Genomic DNA, 19,587 nt, shown 5'->3' with positions numbered 1-19,587 from the left:
TATTATGAAACTTACTTTATTAAATGCAGAATTAATGTTTAATAAATTTTTGATTATAGGTATTAAAAATTGTAGCAATAAATAAATAAATAAAAGCGGAATATTATTATTCCAATCGTATAATTTCTTTTTATCTTATTTATCGTATAAACTCGAAGCTGTAGTTATTTTACAACCTAGGTTTTCTTTTCCGTAATAAAATTGATTATTAATAGTACTTTATGTATTTTGATGTTTTTCACTATTAATTTTCGGGTTATTTTTATCTCATCCAAGTGCGCTTTCAAAAATCCGCTGTATTTTCGTATACTACGGTTTCCGGATTGTTAGTTATTAGTTTGGAAAGTCATATCTTATAGTTCAGTTTTGTATAATTATCAGTATTAAAAATATCAACTCCAAGGTAAAAAAAAAATTGTATAAATTTATAGAAAATAATAAAATCCAACTATTATATGAATACTGTTTACTTGAATATTTTACATAAGGGAGAAAAAATCCATTTTACTTTTTGTCCTTGAAGTGATGTCTAAACTTATCTTTTTTTGTGTTTTTTATTTCAATTTTAAACGGCGGTTGTATTCAGTAATTCTGTTTATCTTATTAACGAATCAGCTCGCTACCATTTTACTATCTTAAAAGGTAGTAATACTTAAAAGTATTTGAACTTTGAACACTTAGCTGAAGTTTTTTTCTGTTTTTTCAATTTTTTTAAAAAGCGTAATTTACTTAATTAAGTTACACTTGCGTGTATGGAAAGAGCCTGGTACAAATTAAGCTTTTTTCATAAATGATGACCGGTAAAAATTTTTATAAGTAAAAATCGAGATCGGCAATCGGTTTAATTTTAAAATGTGCCTTCATATGTTTAATACGATAGAATTTGACAAATTAGGTATTGAATTTAACGTAATAATTAATATTAAACACCTTATCATTTGGTCTGTTTTGTTCTATAACAAGTTATTTATTTTTTCTTGTGTGCTTCTCGTGTACATAGATAAATTACATTTTTAGTGCTTAGCTAATTTTGTTCTAAGTGGGTATCACATTATTTCTATTTTTGCGGAGAGCAATAATATTTATTTGTTATATAAACTATACTTGCTGGCGACACCGCTTTTTGTAACGTATAAGACGACGTTAATAAAACTATAGTACAACGCAAAATCTATCTTATATACCTTATTTTAGTCGAAGTCATCTTAAATAAATTCGCCTTTTTAAGTGGAATTTTAAGAATATGCTATAACGTATAGCAAGCGATGGGTTAAAGATGTTACCTGATGTAATATACTTATAAAATACAATATTCTAGTACTGAAAACTAAACTAGATATTCTTCATTTTCTTACTCCGGCTATGTCCATGACTAAATTTCTTTATTAATTTTTTGAGCGGTATTAATTTAGTTATTAATAATTAGCAAATACGACGAGCGCGTGTAACTCATAATCGTCTGGTGTGCACACCAAACATCCATGATAATACTGTATTATTGATTACCGGTTGTGTTTCTAAATTTCACTAATAGTATTTTAATGTCACGTATCTTTGAAATTACAGAAAACCAACGATCGGCGAGGTAATTTAATATTTAACATTAAGACTGTTTCTAGTTTTAAGCGGTGATGGTGGTAGATATTTGAATCAGAAGTGTTGAGTTCGGTTGTAATAATTGTGTTCAGTCGTTCGGTGCGGGTGAAGAGTAAGGTCGGCCATCGTCTGCGTTAGCCGACACTTGTAGAAGCAGCGACGTGCTGTCAGGGTCAGTGCTGTAATAGTAGATAACTATTAATAATAGTAACCGTCATGCTTATGACTTTCAACTTGAATCGGTGAATTGAAACACCGACGCCCAACATTCGGTAGCTTGCATGAGCTACTCGATGGTCTTCATCGTGTACGGGAGATGGCTACCAATCATGTCGTGCACAGGTCAGTAGTTATTTTTATCAAAACTCAGTTAATGGTACTTATGTATTTCGTGTACATGGATAATTTTTGGAAAAATTTGTGTGATTTTAAGGTGCTGATAAAGTGAAAGTTATTATTACCGAAATTTGTATTATAGCATCCTGATCATATCCTCTAAGATACGGTACTTAAAAGTGTGAACACGATATCCTCTGATGAGTGGGTGTGTGCGTGTCAATCGATTTGAAAATCCGCGCGGGTGGATTTTCAAATCGATAGTAAGTTTTATTCTTTAATCGTTGTAAATTACGGTAATGAAATTTACTGGTAATTCTACTTTTAAATTGTTTAAAATTATAATAATGTGTAATTGAGTATATCGCTCGGTAAAATTTTAAGTTAACTGTTTTCCTATTGTATAATTTTTTTGTATTTTTTTTATCAAACTAGGTGGAGGGATAAAGAAAGAATACGTTGATATAACTTCAGATCTTTACGGTGAACAAAAACAGATCATAAACTCTTATAAATAACATAAATATTAATACAGTAAACTCTCCCCTAAACGGATTCTGGCGGCACAGAGTAAGAATTCCGTTTTTAAGAAGTTTCCGTTTTGCAGAGTTCTTAAAAATCGAGCTAATTTATTTCCTGTGCTATGAATTCTACAAATGTAAAATGAAGTTAGACAAGGATAAAAATTTGGAATAATCCGAAAATTATACTGCATGTAGAGAACATTAACCACTAATTTTTTAATTTTTTTTATTTACACTAAAAGATGGTGTTTTATATTTTTACAAGTTAGTAATTTTTCATTTCAGTTTCGTTTAAATAGAAGAGATATACCTAGCCTAAAATTAAAGTAAAATCATTTTCTAAAATAATCAAGTACAGTTTTGTTTCAATAACTTACCCTTGGATTTTCGTTTTCAATAATTTATACACCTCACTTGAAGTATACACTTCAGTAATATAAGTATTAGGTCGTGTTAGTACAACATTTTAACCCATAAGATTTTGTAGTCGGTTCTGAATTTGATAGTAACAAGAAACGATTTCCTTGTTTTTAAATCTTCCTGCCTAAATTTCTGATAGTATAACCGTTAACCGATATTAACGCATACCGTTCGGATTGTTTGTCATCTGTTGTTATTATTTGCAATTTCTGTTGTTTCATGTCAAATAGTTTGAAAAAGTTGATTAAAAATATCTTTCAAAGGTTTTGTTATGCCTGTTTTACCTGCTGTATTTAGTATTATGTATTAATTAAGATTGTTTGTGAAAATTAAAGGATTTAAATTACTTCATGAAAAACGTTTACAAACAAATATATTTAAAAAATGCCTGTTTTCAGATTATTTCCACGTGCTTGTTCACGAATCATGTTATAAAACCAAAGAGTGCTCGATTGTACAATATAAAGCAACTGTGGCTAACCTTTTTTTCAATAAAAAAAGCCACTTTTTGTACGTTGAATCTTAAGATCGTGACCAAGTTCTTTCCACTCTCTACCTTTCCTTTATCTTTATAAGCTTATGACTTCTCTTACGAAATAATTTTCTTAAACGAATTTTTTTAAATATTACCCTAAATATCATATCAGGCAGCAACAAAAATTAAACGAAAAACTTTTCCGTTCAAAATAACTTTTATTCAGATTGTTACAGATGCAAAGGTAACATATTTCATATTAGATATTTTTTAAAAATTTAATTAGGTACTGCACAAATTTTTGTATTACAAAATGAAATTATAAATTGTAAAAGATTAATTTAAACGTGCACAATTATTACAGATGTAAATTACAGTACAACTAATAATGAGAATTATTCATAAATAATAACATCCTGCAGAAAATTAATTTCCTACAGAATTATTTTTAAGAGGCAGACTATTTCAGTAGAAAGGAAACTATTTCTAATGAGATTTTTGATTTTGCGAATTCAATTATCTTCTTCATATTTTCGTTTTGATGTAGAAGTCATAATACGAAAAAAATTTAAATGACACGCACGAAAATAGAAGTAAAATTTACGTAAATCTGATCCGAGATCGACTTCATTCGATTACTGTGCAGGTTACCCTCCTACACAGACCTGCTTTGACAACTCAACGATTGAGTTTTTCTTTGACAACTCAACAATTTAGTTGTCAAAGCTATCGAGCACCCATATTACTGGCGCCATCAACCAGACGTGTCTGTCGTTACTGTAAAGCAACGCAAATGTAACAAATCAAAGGAAATAAAAATTATATGTATCGACTACTCGTAAGTGTTAACTTTACAATCAGTCGCAACTAAAGAATGTTTGCTTTAAATGTAGTTTGAATACTTGTTTATTCTATTGAAAACAAAGTAATTATTGCAGAGTAGACGTAGATTATTAATTGTTGTTTCGGTTATGTTTTTAAATTATGGCAGATTTTATTTTTTTGTCCAAAGTTGACATTCCAAAAACGTTTTTACTTTTATATCCTCCGCGTGCCGCTCACCGTGACCCTGCGTGCTGTGGGTTGGCATTACAGATGGAATCAAGTATTGACAAACGCGATAATAATAAAAGATCTTTTACTATTTGATTTGTTGTTTGTACAAATAAATAAATAACTTGATTTCTGTTTCAATGTATGCTCGTTTTAGTAATTTTTTCTTAACTTTATCCATATACAAAGCATATGTACTTATTTTCTTGTAATTGATTACAGTGTTCTAACACGTTTGATGAAGCTATTTTGCAGTTAAACTTTTATGCAGCATCGCTGCAAAATTAGGCAAAATAAATGTTCAAACAACAAATGAATGAATAAGTGAAAACTGGAAAGATAACAAACATTCACGACTAATCAAATTAATTATTTTTGTTTTTGGCATGTTTTATTTAAAGGGGATAGTAGAAAAAATGTTGGTTGGTGTGTACTTATTAATTTCGTATAATTCAAAAATATTTAAGTATCATCATAGATTTACTAAATATCATATTTATTTATTTATTTATTCTTTAATAAATGCTTTATTCAGATAATAACATAATTACAGATTGTATAGATCGCGTCAGGCAATTTAATTTGTCCGATTTTTGAGAAACTTAAAAACTATCTTCATAACTTTTCGCGAGTCGCGTAATACAAATAACGAACTGTTTTTGTATGCAAGAAGAAGTATTGAATTTGCCTTTTACAAATTACATTTTCTTTTTATACAAACTCCAGAGGGACTATTTTTTTGTTTCTTTTATTCCCTTGTAATTTTCAAATTGTCACCATTAATAAACCGTCAGAATTCTGTTTGATTTCCATAAATTTTTCTAGCAACTGGGAATTCTGAATTAGCCTATGTACTTTCATGTAGAATAAGTGCTTCAAATCTTATGTTTATTTGTCTAGAATGTTTTTAAATTTGTCAGATTCGGGAAGAGCTGATTAATTCTCAAATGCGGCACACAGAAACGTGAAACAAAATGCTAGAACTATTAGTCTCTCCTTATAATTTACAGAATATTTTTTACTTTGAAGTTGATAAATTAAAGTTGGCTTGGATTTTGGAAAAGTTACCGATTTTCAAACAAAAGAATAAATAAAAAAACCGGAAACGTAATATCTCTAAATATAAAATTTTAATAACTTAAATTTGAATTCAGAATGATAATGAAAAATCACTTAAAAGAGCAAAATAATCTTTCAACAGCCTCGTTGAAGAATTTTGACCAACTTTACCGTATTTCTATGAGGGAATTATTGGTAGAGATTTTTTTTCTACATTGAAAATTTATTAGCATAAGACAATGGTATTCAGGTCGTCACTTTTTTTTGGCACACACTAAAAGGGTATTATTTTACTACTTAGGCTCCAGTTATTATATTTCATTAACCATTTGATAAAGGGGAAAAATTAATTTTTATAAATAATAACATTTTGCTTCTAGGATGCAATTTATTAGACTGTGTGTAAATGAAATTATATTTAAAAATCTATTCCTTTATTAAGGGTCGCTATTTAATTAGTATTCAGTCAGATGATTTCATCTGCAACCGAAAGTAAAAGGAAAATATTCTTACTTAATAATATTCATTATTTTTGAAGAAGCATTTGTTTTCAGTGGTTTTTCCAAAAAATGTAATATTATGGCACAATTCCGTATTTTAAAATACATTATTATAGGAAAAAGAACTGGTCCAACCGAAGACAACAAAACATAGCGTTAAAAGATTAGATTAATTTGTTGTTTTTTTAATTTGTTGTTTTATTAATAGGAATATGTAAACCTGAATAGCCTATTCCTGAGAAAACATCTTATTGTTGTTCACAAAACTGTGATTTGATTTCATGGGTTTGGCAAGGGTATTCACTAGGTTTGGTTCAGCTGTCGACATCCTTTTACTATTTTGTATTTCCACATATAAATGTGTGACAAAATCAAAATATTTAAGTATTCAAATCTTTATTATTTTAAAAGTTTAATGGCAACAACTCAGAGTGATACCTTTTCCATCCTTGGATCTCCCACTCCTCTTCACAATACCATTAAAATATGGCTACATTTGAACCATTCTTTTCCAAATAATGTGTTTCATGAATGTGAAAACTCAACTTATGATACTCCATTGCCTGCTGATCTGAAGGCTAAAGCCTTAATCCAAAATTAAACATGACAGATAGTGATATTGTTGTTGAAATCTGGAATTATAAATTCAGGTTTTTGTCTGCTATATTAATACTCTCACAGCATTAATAATATTTCATTCTGTCAGTGTTTTGAGAGAATTGATATATGGAGCATCTTTCCTTTGATTTTTTTAACTGTTTAGTTATTTAGCATCCATAAACAGCAAACTCAAAGCGCATAAAGTTTGCAGTAACTTTGTTGAAAATATATTTTTTTTAATTTTGAGGTTTTATCGTGATTACTCTCCAGATTGGTTCAAATTAGCGTGGTTGGTGAGCACCCGGGCACCCATTGCTCTTAAAAATGAGCTTGAGGCATACCATCCCCCCAGATCTGGTATAAATTTATACAAGGATCTTCCCTTAGTTGAGGTGTTCCATTCCAGCTGCCTTGCTAACATCCTGAGGCTCTGCAGCCCCTTCCACAGGTGGGAGATGGGCAACTGAACGAAATTTAGATTTGGTGCATTGTGATTGCCGTTCCCCTCTGGTACTGGCCCGGCTTGAAACCGCATCCCAGATACCTTGGCCTCCAGGCCTCTTTGCAATCTCGACATGGCTGCCCGAACTTTCACCACTAAATCAATTGGGAGACCCTTTCCCAATATGGTGGTAGCCTCGTAGGAGGTTACCACCAGTGTTTTAAAAAGGCAATTAAAAGGTTTTATAAATACAATTAAGGCTCTGTGCTGAGCATTCCTTAAATTTTGAAGAATTGCTCTATTCATATCCAATCTATGCGCTCAAATGGGCATCGCGTAAGAGGTCCTGCTTTCGAAGACACCTCGGTACACCATGTACATTTGACGGCTCGACAGCCCGTAGTCTTTCTGAGCAATCCTCCTAAGTTTGTGTATCACTGAACTGCATCCACCGCTACTTGCCTAATATGGTTGCTAAACAGCAACTTTTCATCAAACAAGACACCTAGGTATTTATGAACTCTAACTTGACTGATTACACAGCCTTTATATTTAATATGGGGGTTACTACTGTATGATAATTTTTCTGTGCCCTTGAGAAGCATAAACTTCATCTTGGACACAGAAATCTTGAAATGTTGAATGTCCATCCAGCCCTCTGCAGTTGACAAGGCTGCCTGCGCCTGGTCTTCTAGCTGTGGTAGTGAATTACCATGAACTACAAGGAGACAGTCATTGGTGAAAGCCTGGGCTATGACCCCTTTTGGAAATGTGAGTCCCAGAAATCCGTTGAATACTAGGTTCCACAGCAGGGGACCAAGAATGGAACACTGCGGGCTTACCCTGGTAACGGATTTTTCTGCAACTAGGTGTGCATCCTTAAACAGAACTGTACGGTTAGACAAATAGTCATGTACCACGACCTGCAGGACTACAGAAACATTGTGGCGTTCCAACTCATAGAGGACTGAACTCCAACACAAGGAAGAGAATGTTTCAATTACGTCTATAAAAGTTGCCAAAACATATTTACAGTTGGCGCTTTCCATCTCGGCAAGAGTATTTAAGATGCAATCCTCGATGCCAACCCCTTTCGTGAAGCCATATTGGCCTTAATTTAGAAAACAGTTAATCTTAGTGCTTTCCCAGAGCCGTTCCACAACCAGCCTTTCAAGCAACTTGCTGATTACCGGCAAGAGGCTGATGGGTTTAATAGGCATTACTTATTTATAACATGCTATTCAGTAAAATTTTACTAGTCACCAGGAAAATGCTAGATATTAAATAAATAATTTACGATTTCAGCAGGACAGATTGCTGTCTCATTATGCTGTTAAAAAATTTTTGATATTTTTCCAGATTATTGGGTATTTTCTAGAGGTGTGGAGTTGCCTGCCAGTTTTCCAGACCTATTACTGCTTGGTTATTTCCTTTGGGATAACTTCCATATTTGAAAAACCAAACATTAAACCATTATTAAAAGAATTTGTATGATGTATATTTGATAAAGTTGCTGATATATCGTTCCATGTGAAAAAACAATTAACAAATTGAAGTTGCTTGACATTAACACATTATGAAGCTGTAGAAAGGAAGCATATTTAACATTACTGTAGAATGTTAATCTTTCAAATTTTATTTTTTTATGATAATTTAAAAATAAAACCATTTGCATTTGTCTTCAAATGTACTATTTTCTTGTTATTTTATACTTAAAAAAATAGTGTCGGTTTACCTACAATTTTCTTATTTAATTTTAAAATAATGTTAAATACTGTTATGTATAATTTATATACCCTGTTGTTAAGATATTGAATAAAATTTGGAATGATTTTTTATTTGTTTTATTATAATAACTGTAACATACGTAGTTTAATGCAATCTAATATGCAGTTTTTAAATATTAAAAAATGCCTACCTCATGCATAAGTAATTTAATTTTCAATAAAAATAATTCCTACATCCACCATCTACTGTGTGTTTTTTTTATTGATTTTTTTCAATTCGTGTATTGATGAGGAATACATTGAAATTAATTTTCAATTGATCTTGAATACGATAAGTGTAATTGTGCTTCTTTTACCACAGAAGGTTGTTGGAAATGATTGCACTGTAGTTCACACTATGAATGTTACCTGGTGTAATATACATAATGGCAAAATTTACATTTTAGTTTTGGTTCAACTAAAATACTTTTAAAATGACACTGCAGACACTGCTCTTTCCAGTTGTGAGTTGGTTGCTAACAGTACAGTGTGGATAATTTCAGTTGAACCCTTAATTTAGGTTAATAAAGTTTTATTTCTGCATCGTAAACAGTTATTTCTTAATACCTCAGTTAATAGAACAAACAAGTTTGTGTTCATTATTAAATTATTGTGATTTCAGGGAGTATTGTAATTTCATTTAACTATTATTTTTCACTATTAAAAATCATTGCAAATTTATGTTAATATTTAAAGACTCCAAGTCTTTACTGTCTGTATATCATTACTACTTTCTTTATTAATTTATTTTTTACTACACTAATAAATGGTGCATCTTTATTCAATGGATATAGGAGAACAAATGGACTGGTATTTCTGGATAATATATCATAAATCATAAAAAAAAAACAAAAAACATATTTATTGGTTTAAATAAGTATTGTTGAACTTGACTGACTATTATGTTTCATCAAATATTTTGTCAGTCATTGTATGAACAGAATTATTGATTTTGTTATGGAGATTCATTATTGGATTCAATTTTAATACTCTTGTATTTGTATGTTCTTTGTATATATACATGTTACCTGTTGAAAAATACTATTATAATACATACATAAGTTGCAAAATGTGCTGTATATCTAGTATATATTTATTTGTGCATATCTTTGATTATTTAATGTAATTATATTTTTTACTCTTAATTATGTATTTAACATATTTTACATTCTTTTATTTTTATTTAACGAATTTAAAAAATATGAAAATAAATCTTTTAATCAATAAAGGTCTTCTTATTGGTGGAATTTTAATTAATTTTAAAGTACTTAGGTAACTAGTGATTTCACTGATAGCAATAATATGATCATATAGGTGAATCTGTTCCAAATACTGAATTGAAGTAGATCGTGATGATACAATAAAAATTATAATCATTTTTTATTTAAAATTATCATAATTACTTACATCTAATAATAAAATACTTTAAAAAATTTGTCCTAGATAAAAGAGCACAAAAAACTATTATGATTACTATTTTGATTTCTTTATAAATTGAGAAGTTGATGCCAAATTGAAGATAACTACAAACAGCAGAGGTAACTTACAAACTTAATGTAGCAGAAGGCTAAAAAAGTTGCGGTTTCAAAAAGAATTGAAAAATTATTTTTTTTTTTTAGCCTGATATAATTTTTTTCCAATTTTCCACATTCTTTTTTTTTTGTTTAAAATTGGGATAATGTTAAAAAAATTATGGTTTGAGAACATGCCATTTGGAAGTTTTACAAATACAAGAATTTATTACCTTTTCATCTTCAGGAATTACATTGAGGAGTGTATTACCTTTTCACCCTAAGTTTTCTTGAATAACTAAACATAAACTTAACTAATTTCTTCAATGTTGATGAAAATACTTTTAATGTAATAATTAAATCAGGATACATACATTTCAACAGTTTATATATATTTCTAAAAAAAGTGTAAATTATATTCAAGTTATGGCTGCTGAATGATTTTACCTCAACTTTTGCTTTGTAAGTTGTAATGATGAGTACCAACATTTTATCATCTCTATTTATAGCAAACAATTACTACATTTTTTTATTATTTGATCTAAACATTATTAAAACAATCTGTTTCCAGAATTAAAAGTCATCTAAAAAATAAAATAAAAAATAAAAAAAGTTAAAAAACAAGATATTTTTTAAGTTTGATATAAAATAACTTGTTATCTCCAAGTTATTTGGCATTTGCTTAATTAACAAATAAGAACTTTGTAACAAGTTGTAGAGAATTTGATTCTAAAAATTAATGTAAGTAAAGTCAGTAAAAATCAAATGCTACTTTGAAATATTTGACAAATTAAAAGGAATCATTTCTTAATTAATTTCTATAAATTTGTTGTGAAACATTTTCATGTTTCTTTATAGCAGTATTTATTTAAAATTCAAGTGGTCAATTCATCTCACATATTGGCTTTGTGTTTATAAACCTCAATTTTCATTCAATCCCATAAGCAGTCTAACGGATCTAGTCTAGCGAACTTGGTGGCCAATTAACAAATTCTAATCTTTTTTACTTTTAGCTTAAGAATCCCTACCAAAACAAGTGTCTTTTCTGGATGTAATAATTTATATATATATAAATTAATGTTATATATATTTATATATACAACATATATATATATTTATAACGTACATATTTATATTTATGTATACTTGTAATATTACTTTCATACTAAGCAATACAACAAAACAATTTAAAATATTTTTATCTACCTATGCTAAAACAATCTTAACCTTTTAAGTTATTTTCAATAGTTTTTTGAAAGAAACTACTGCATAAAACAAAAAAACAAAAAAATGAATAAAATAACACTTTTATTTAGAATGAAAATCTATAATTATATATATATATAAAAAAGGAGTTGATTTTTTTGAAATGTAAGATTAAGGACCCCATAAGTATACAAAAAAATCTAATCTGGCAAAAAGTCTCTAATTATTGCAAGGGTGGTTTTTATGTTTTTCTTTTAAACTCTCAATTGTCTAGTTGTCCGGTTACCTGGTCATTCTCTTATCCTGAAATTCAGTTGTATCTCCAAAACGGTAGAACCAATTTAAAAAATTCAAACAGCATGTTTGCTAACAATACAAGGATAACGTTAAAGTTATGAAATAGAAATAAGAAATCAAAATGAATAATAAAGTACCGGAAAAACAATTAGTAAAAATCTCTTAATTACGCTAAATTTTCATAATACATAGTTAATATGAGGCAAGCAAAAATGAACTGTCGTAAGAAAATTTTCAAGACTATAAGAAAAACGCACCTTTGGCTGTATCTCATGGATTGTTTAGAGAACAGTTAATATTTTGTAAAGTTTTAGTGAATTTTATAACTAAAATTAAAATTACATATTTTTACACGATTGCAATATATAAATCAATTTTCAAAAACTGAATCTCCTTTTACGCTCCAAAGAGCAGAGTGAAGCAGTGCCTAGCTATGAAGCGCATGAAAGCATGTGCGCACACACACACACACATTATGTATTTTTTTTTATTCAAATATTTCATTAACATATTGACCACTGTGTTAAAAATTAAACTACCAGAACACAGTAATTAGATAAGTTAAACTTAACATATTAATTTCCAAGGCCTACCGCTTCTTCAGTTGTATTGAATGCTATGATTACATTACAATATAATTCTTTTAATAAATTTGTTATTTTAATTTTATTTTAGATTGCTCATTGTTTTGAAATTTTGAAGTATTAAGAATACATATACAAATTTTGTTGTCCAGTACTGAAATGATATAATGTTTAAAGCGTAGCTGTTTCCTATGTTTTATCATTATTCCCAACTATTAGTTTGTAATTTTACTATGTTTTAACCACCAGATCAAATTAAAAATTGATTATTTAATTAAAAACATAAAGTAAGTTAATTTTTTGATCATTTATTACTCTCTAAACTACATCTTCAGTATACTCTCCTTTTTTTGTTTTACCTGTACTCTAATATTTTTAAAAGATATTGCGTATGAGAGAGTCACGTACTGTTGTCTATGACTGCAGATTTGTTCCAGCAAGTAGACTCCAACTTTATCCAATGTCTGTCAATTCAGTGAACTCTGTCAAGGTCATTGATTTCCCCATAAGAAATGTACAGTGAAGTTGTGTTTTTGGAATATCCCTTAAAAGTGGTGGGAGGAGGGTTGTAGGCAACCACTGATGACATATCTAAGCAATACAACAAAATGGCAAAATCATGAAGTGTGTACTGTTATATTTGGTAACATATTAGGCACAAACAAAAACACGTTTATTAAATATACTATACTAAAATAACATACTGTGTAATAAACATTGATTTTGTTCATTTAGTGTGTTTTACATATTAAAAAACATTTTATTATAATTTCACTGATCATAGATTAATTGATGCCCTCGTAATTATTATTATATTGTCTCAGAGTGAAAGTATATGTAGAATTTCAAGTTAATTGGAAGTGTTTAAAAAAAATTGCTACATTTACAAAAATATCTAAAAAGAAAAAGTGTTAGATTTTAAATATTAAAATGTTTTTAGTTTTTTTATTGTTATAAATCTACTGTCTACAGGTATCGTATACCTACTTGTCTGTATTTTATACATCAGTATTTAGTTTTACTTTACACGTGGAGGGAATATTTATTGCCATTTAAAACTAAGTAATTCTAATAGAAAATCTCATATTTCTGAGTCGAAAGCACATAAAATTCTTTTAAAGATAGAGATAAAGACAAAGAAATGTACATCTGGAATGCAGAATTACTGTGGATGGGAAAATTATGACACATGTAACAGATCAGAAATGATTAACAAAAGAGGTGATGGGTGATCTGTTAAGACACATATATAATATGCTGTGACCAATTACCATTGTCATATCATAGCATCTAATGATAACTGGCATGTCTATTAAAGATTTAATAATTTTGAAATCATATTTTTTCTGTTGACTTTTGGTGTTACAATTTGTAATATTATTACAAATTGTAACACCAATTTGTAAGAATACATATACAAATTTTGTTGTCCAGTACTGAATTGGGTTAAGGTTATTAAGGTTTTCTTAATCCACTTCAATTTAAAGTTTTGTCAACGTTCAATTTAAAAAAAAACAAAAGTCTTATGCCAAGATTCAGTTTAAAAAAAATATTTTTTAGAGGTATTTTATTAAACTGTTTGTTTAATAAAATTTTCAAAATTGTTTTTTTATTTTTTATTAGCATTAGTAAAACAGAACATTTCTAAAACTAACGTAACTACTTACTTTTTCATTTATTTAATTTAAAAAATTTAAGAACATTATTTACTTATAAGAATTTAATTACTTTAATATAATGATCATTTAGGAATGATTTTTAATTTTATAGTTGAATATTACTTCTATTTAAAGTAAAAATTATATTTCTTGTGATGCTGAAGGTGAATGTGTATTGAATTTAAGTTAATAAAATGAAATAAGTGGCTTTATGTTTTTGTAAAAGACTTTGCAGTGCAGTAGTTAACTTCATAATATGGAGGTTAATGAGGATTAAGAAAAAAATTGTTAATTAATGAAATAATAGAGTTATTTGTAACTTTTATTTCTCATAATATTTAATTGTTTCTATTTTTTTATGTCAAGGTTTTTGTAATTCCCACCTTTCGATAAATAAATATAATTATGGGATCTAGTTATTACATTGTGTACTCTTTTTTTTTGGGGAGAGTTTTTATAATTTTATACATCAGGCTTTATGTATTTTCCGTATTGTTGCAAATAATACGGAAAAATTTTATATTTACTATTCATTTAGTACTACTTAATACATTCACTGTTCTTTTATCATAATTATTTAAAATAACATTTGAATGTATGTTGCACATGCAGTGTGTGCACTAATGCTATTTACTTATTGCAGTGATTCAGTTTAGTAAATTGTGTTTAGTATTCCATTTTGTGAATTTGCTTGTCTTCCTAATTTAACTTAAGCCTAACTGTTGATTAATAGAGAAATTCTGTCTGTCTGTTCTTTTAATTAAAATATTTCTTCTATTAGAAAAAAAGCTGTGCAAATGCTATTATTCAGTTTCAGTTAACTTTTTTTTGGGGAGAGTTTTTATAATTTTATACATCAGGCTTTATGTATTTTCCGTATTGTTGCAAATAATACGGAAAAATTTTATATTTACTATTCATTTAGTACTACTTAATACATTCACTGTTCTTTTATCATAATTATTTAAAATAACATTTGAATGTATGTTGCACATGCACTGTGTGCACTAATGCTATTTACTTATTGCAGTGATTCAGTTTAGTAAATTGTGTTTAGTATTCCATTTTGTGAATTTGCTTGTCTTCCTAATTTAACTTAAGCCTAACTGTTGATTAATAGAGAAATTCTGTCTGTCTGTTCTTTTAATTAAAATATTTCTTCTATTAGAAAAAAAGCTGTGCAAATGCTATTATTCAGTTTCAGTTAACTAATGACTTGATTATTTCAGATTATGTGTTCTAGATTTTCAAATAAAGATTAGTGTTTCTAATCTTAATTCTGTTCAATCTTAAACATTAGACTGTTTGTCCGTATGTGCTTGACAGAGGTTATTAGAAATTCTGTTTTGTATATATTTGATCTAACAACTTTTTAGTGTGAGTAATATTAATCCTTCTATATTTATCCTTCATTACATGTATATAATGTATATATTCTATATATTATCACCACTCATGTAAAGCCAGGTTGTTATCAGTTAACCTGAGACTGTACAAAACTACACTTAAACTACACAGGGTGGTTCCAGAGGCTAAAAGAAAAAAAGTTGTTATCAGTAGCATTAATTTAAAATATCATTTAGTTGCTGTTTCATTAAAGCAGTTTCTTTTTTAAAATCCCATAGTAAATTAATAATAAACTAAGCTTTTAACTATCCCTTATTTAAACAATTTCACCTTAATTTTATATTTATTGAATTAGGCCAGAATTAAAATTTTTCATAAAATTTTAAAACAAACCATCCTACATGAATTATTATTAATTAGTAAATTACATTATATTATATTACTGGCAATGTGCCATAGCAGTTTTTTGTCAAAAGTACTTCAACCACCTGCTTTATAAATTTGTAGTGGACGACTAAAATCTAATGTAAAGTTATTTATTCTAAATGAATTAATTAGTTTTCTATTTATTAGTTTGAAGTTAATGTTTTCTTCACAAAAATTTTTTTTGTTTATTTACATACAGCTAATACCCATGCCTTCACACGCGTACTTGTAAATAAAATAAATAAGTTTTTTCTATAAAAAAAGAATGAAAATTAAAAAAGATTCATCAAAATTTGTCCATTAGTAACTGCTGAATGAAGAAATTACATTTTTCACAAAATGATAAATTTTTTAAAAATTGCACAATTTTTTCATTTTTTGAACATTAACTTCAGATATCGGGGTTTCCTGTAGCTTATATATTTCTCTATAAAAAAATAAAATAAAAAAGGATTCATTGAAATTGGTGAAGTAGTTATAATGTGACTAATAAACAAGATTTTTACATTAGCATGATATTATATTAGTTTCAGATTTGTATTAGTACGATAATTAATTATTTTTAATCCAATTTGGGGAGGAAGAGAAAAGAGGGACAAAATTCTGTGACTTTATTCAATAAGAGATATTTGATAAAAATCAATATTTATGAAACAGTTGATGTTTAAAAATTTAAACAGCTGCCGACCATGTTAAAAGTAAAATTTTCAAATTTATTTATTATATAGAAAATGTTGTCAGGTACATATATAGCAAATTTCATTAAATTATCTCAATCCATTCTTAAACTATTAATTTTATTAAAAAAAAATCTTAAAATGGCAATCACAAAATGAAACCATTTAGGGATTATCCACATTAATGTTTTTTTGTTTATTGTTTATTTCATTATCTTGAATTAGATCCTTAAGTTTGGCAAACACCTCCTGGGACATTGTATATTCAATCATTGTCATAGCTAAAACTGATGTTTTAACAAAACAAACATAGTTAACGAAAGTAAATAGTCATAAACGTAAACTTTATATTGAGATAGGTAATGATATTAAACAGTGTTACTTGATTAGTTACTCATAAATTGCATAATATTGTCTTCCTAATTTTTTGAAAAATTGAATTAAAAAATTAACAGACAAATAAAAGTAAAAATGTTTGTATACATTGTTTAATCAGTAATTTAGCAGGTGTCATAATATTTTAAAAAACATTATATTAGAATTGATAGAGGTACATCTTTTAATTTTGCTCCATAACTAAAAGTTGTATGTGTTCATTTGAACAAAGAAAAACTTTATTAAAAGTAATTAAAACAAAATAATAAAGACACTTTCATAGAAATCACCAAAAAGTTTTAATGTAAAAGTAATTTAGAAATTGAATAACAAACTCTGCAAAGAAAATTTAATCTAGTATAAACTAGATTGTTGCAAGAAGAGGTATAGATTTTTAAAACATATAGAAGAAAAAGTAAAACAAAAAAAAGCACAAAAACTTGAAGCATCTGACGGGATCATAGTGTAAAAAGAGGTATTTACAAATTGACAAAAGTTAATCTAATTTAAGGAAAAAAAAACAGAAGTGGTCTTCCTTAACGATATTGGAGGGGTGGAATTAAGGTTTTCTTAATCCACTTCAATTTAAAGTTTTGTCAACGTTCAATTTAAAAAAAAACAAAAGTCTTATGCCAAGATTCAGTTTAAAAAAAAACTAAGTCATATCAAGATTCAGTTTAAAAAATAGGAAATCTTATGTCAAGGTTCAATTTTAAAATATCAGAAGTCATATACAGAAGTCAGTTTAAAAAGTGAGAAGAATTAAAAAAAAAAAAAAAACACTTATATAATATATTTTTTTTGTTTTTGTATATTGATTATTTAAAATTTGAAATTTTATATAAAAGGGAATTAATAAAATTTATTGAATATGGATATTTAATAATAAGGTAAAACTGTTTGTTTAATAAAATTTTCAAAATTATTGTTTTTTTATTTTTTATTAGCATTAGTAAAACAGAACATTTCTAAAACTAACGTAACTACTTACTTTTTCATTTATTTAATTTAAAAAATTTAAGAACATTATTTACTTATAAGAATTTAATTACTTAAATATAATGTGTATTTTTAAATAACATCCTTTTCAGATGACCACAATTTTTTTTAGACACTCAATAACTCTGTTGTATGATTTACCCACCAATTTCTTAGAAGTTGTATTAACTTTTTGCTGAATTTAGCTTATTGTTGGTGTTATGTAACAACATATTATGTGTTGCTGCTCATGCACTGAATAATTGAGTTTTTAAATGTTCTCCCAATGAAAAAAGAGAAGTGCTGGAAGGGTGGTCATTCAACCTGGATGGCTACATGGTGTTTCTATATACATTACGAAGTAGATTGATTAGGGAAAAGTTCTGTAAAACTGCCTTTTGATCAAATAAATCGTGTTGCTTGTAGCTTCATCTTTTTGAAAAAAAATATTTATTTTAGATGACAAGTGAATTCAGCAACTAAGATGGTATTAATGTTTGTAAATGCGTTAGTAGTAATGTTTATCTTGTGTTAATATTTATGAATTTGCAATCTTAAAAATAATTGTCATGTATTCTTAAAAAGAAATAATAGTCAACTGTTATCAAACCAGATAGCAGAACTATTATCATGTAATTTAACACAGTATTCAGGCTAAATGTCCACATTTAGTCAAAAAAAGTGCTCTTTCATTGTGATAATGCACCTGCACGCAAATCTCAGGTAATTGCTGAAAAACTGCTTGGTCTACTCTACATAGTTGAAAGAATTTGCCTTCCAGTGATTACTTCCTCTTTCCAAACATGAAGAAATGGCTCTGTGGATAAAAGATTCACTTCAAGTAATGAGATCAAAATTGAGACAACCAATTATTTTACAGAGTAGGATAAATAGCATTATTCTGAGGGTATTAAAAATTTCTAAAAATTCTTATGTTTTCTTTATAAGGCTGAGAATTTTCTGAATGACACTCAATTTTATATATTTTTTACATTTCCATATTACTTATGAAAATGCAGATATAGATGGATAATAGATTATGATAATAACAGATAATAGACTACGAAAATGCAGATAAAGTTGTTTCTTGTATTTATATTTTAAACTAACTGATTAGGGCTTGCTGGCCCTTCCTGTTTAACCAGAGGGCTCTGTCCTCTGAACCTCACTGTGTTCATTATCCTCATGTTTGGAAAAATAATACTGATAAATAACAATTGAAGACTGTTCAGTTTATAAAAACTATCAGTGTATTGTAATTTCTTCAGAGCAACAGTTTGATCAGCATTGGACTCATTGAGTGATCTGAATTATATGGGTCTCAAAATAATCAGCCCCATTGTTTAAAAAGTAGCTATAGCTGAATACCCAGTTGTTCAGATGTATTTCCCGATTCATAGCGTTACCTGACAAACACCACTAAGAGGTGACCGTTCTTCGTCTCTGTTCTTAGTCAAGTAATCGGAAGCAAGTGTAGCCAGCTAACACATACAGTTACAGTAGCTATGTTGATTAAGCAGCCGTGCCACACACCATCGCTCCCCTTAAAGAATCAAAATTAAAAAAAAAAACAAAAATGGTGTTTAGGTATTTTTCTGAAGAGTATTTTTAAGCCCCAATATCTCGTTTATTATAATTGGAAATGGGGAAAATTTGTAATCATTGTTAAAATTATTTTTATTGCTTTCATCTCTTTCAAGATTGAATTTTAAAAAATCTAGAAATTGGTTTTTAGTTATTTACATGAAAATTATACA

The 19,587-nt window shown here is 28.0% G+C and overlaps 1 protein-coding gene across 4 annotated transcripts in view; it reads left to right on the top strand.

The window, feature by feature from the left end:
- LOC142329289 (oxysterol-binding protein-related protein 2) overlaps nucleotides 1–19,587 on the top strand; it is a 224,049-nt gene that overhangs the window by 144,252 nt on the left and 60,210 nt on the right. For 3 of the 4 annotated variants that reach the window (XM_075373756.1, XM_075373746.1, XM_075373738.1), the window contains exon 2: nucleotides 1,567–1,938. The exons of the other annotated variant lie outside the window; for it this stretch is intronic. In XM_075373756.1, the coding sequence (XP_075229871.1) occupies nucleotides 1,913–1,938 (26 nt within the window). In that variant the 5' untranslated portion in view covers nucleotides 1,567–1,912. The remainder of the gene's footprint in view (nucleotides 1–1,566; nucleotides 1,939–19,587) is intronic. 4 annotated transcript variants of the gene reach the window in all.

This window comes from Lycorma delicatula, chromosome 1, assembly GCF_047948215.1.
Source record: "Lycorma delicatula isolate Av1 chromosome 1, ASM4794821v1, whole genome shotgun sequence".
Classification (NCBI taxonomy): Eukaryota; Metazoa; Arthropoda; class Insecta; order Hemiptera; family Fulgoridae; genus Lycorma; species Lycorma delicatula.
Note: the sequence above shows the minus strand (reverse complement) of the source record. Positions and strands in the feature narration are given on the sequence as shown.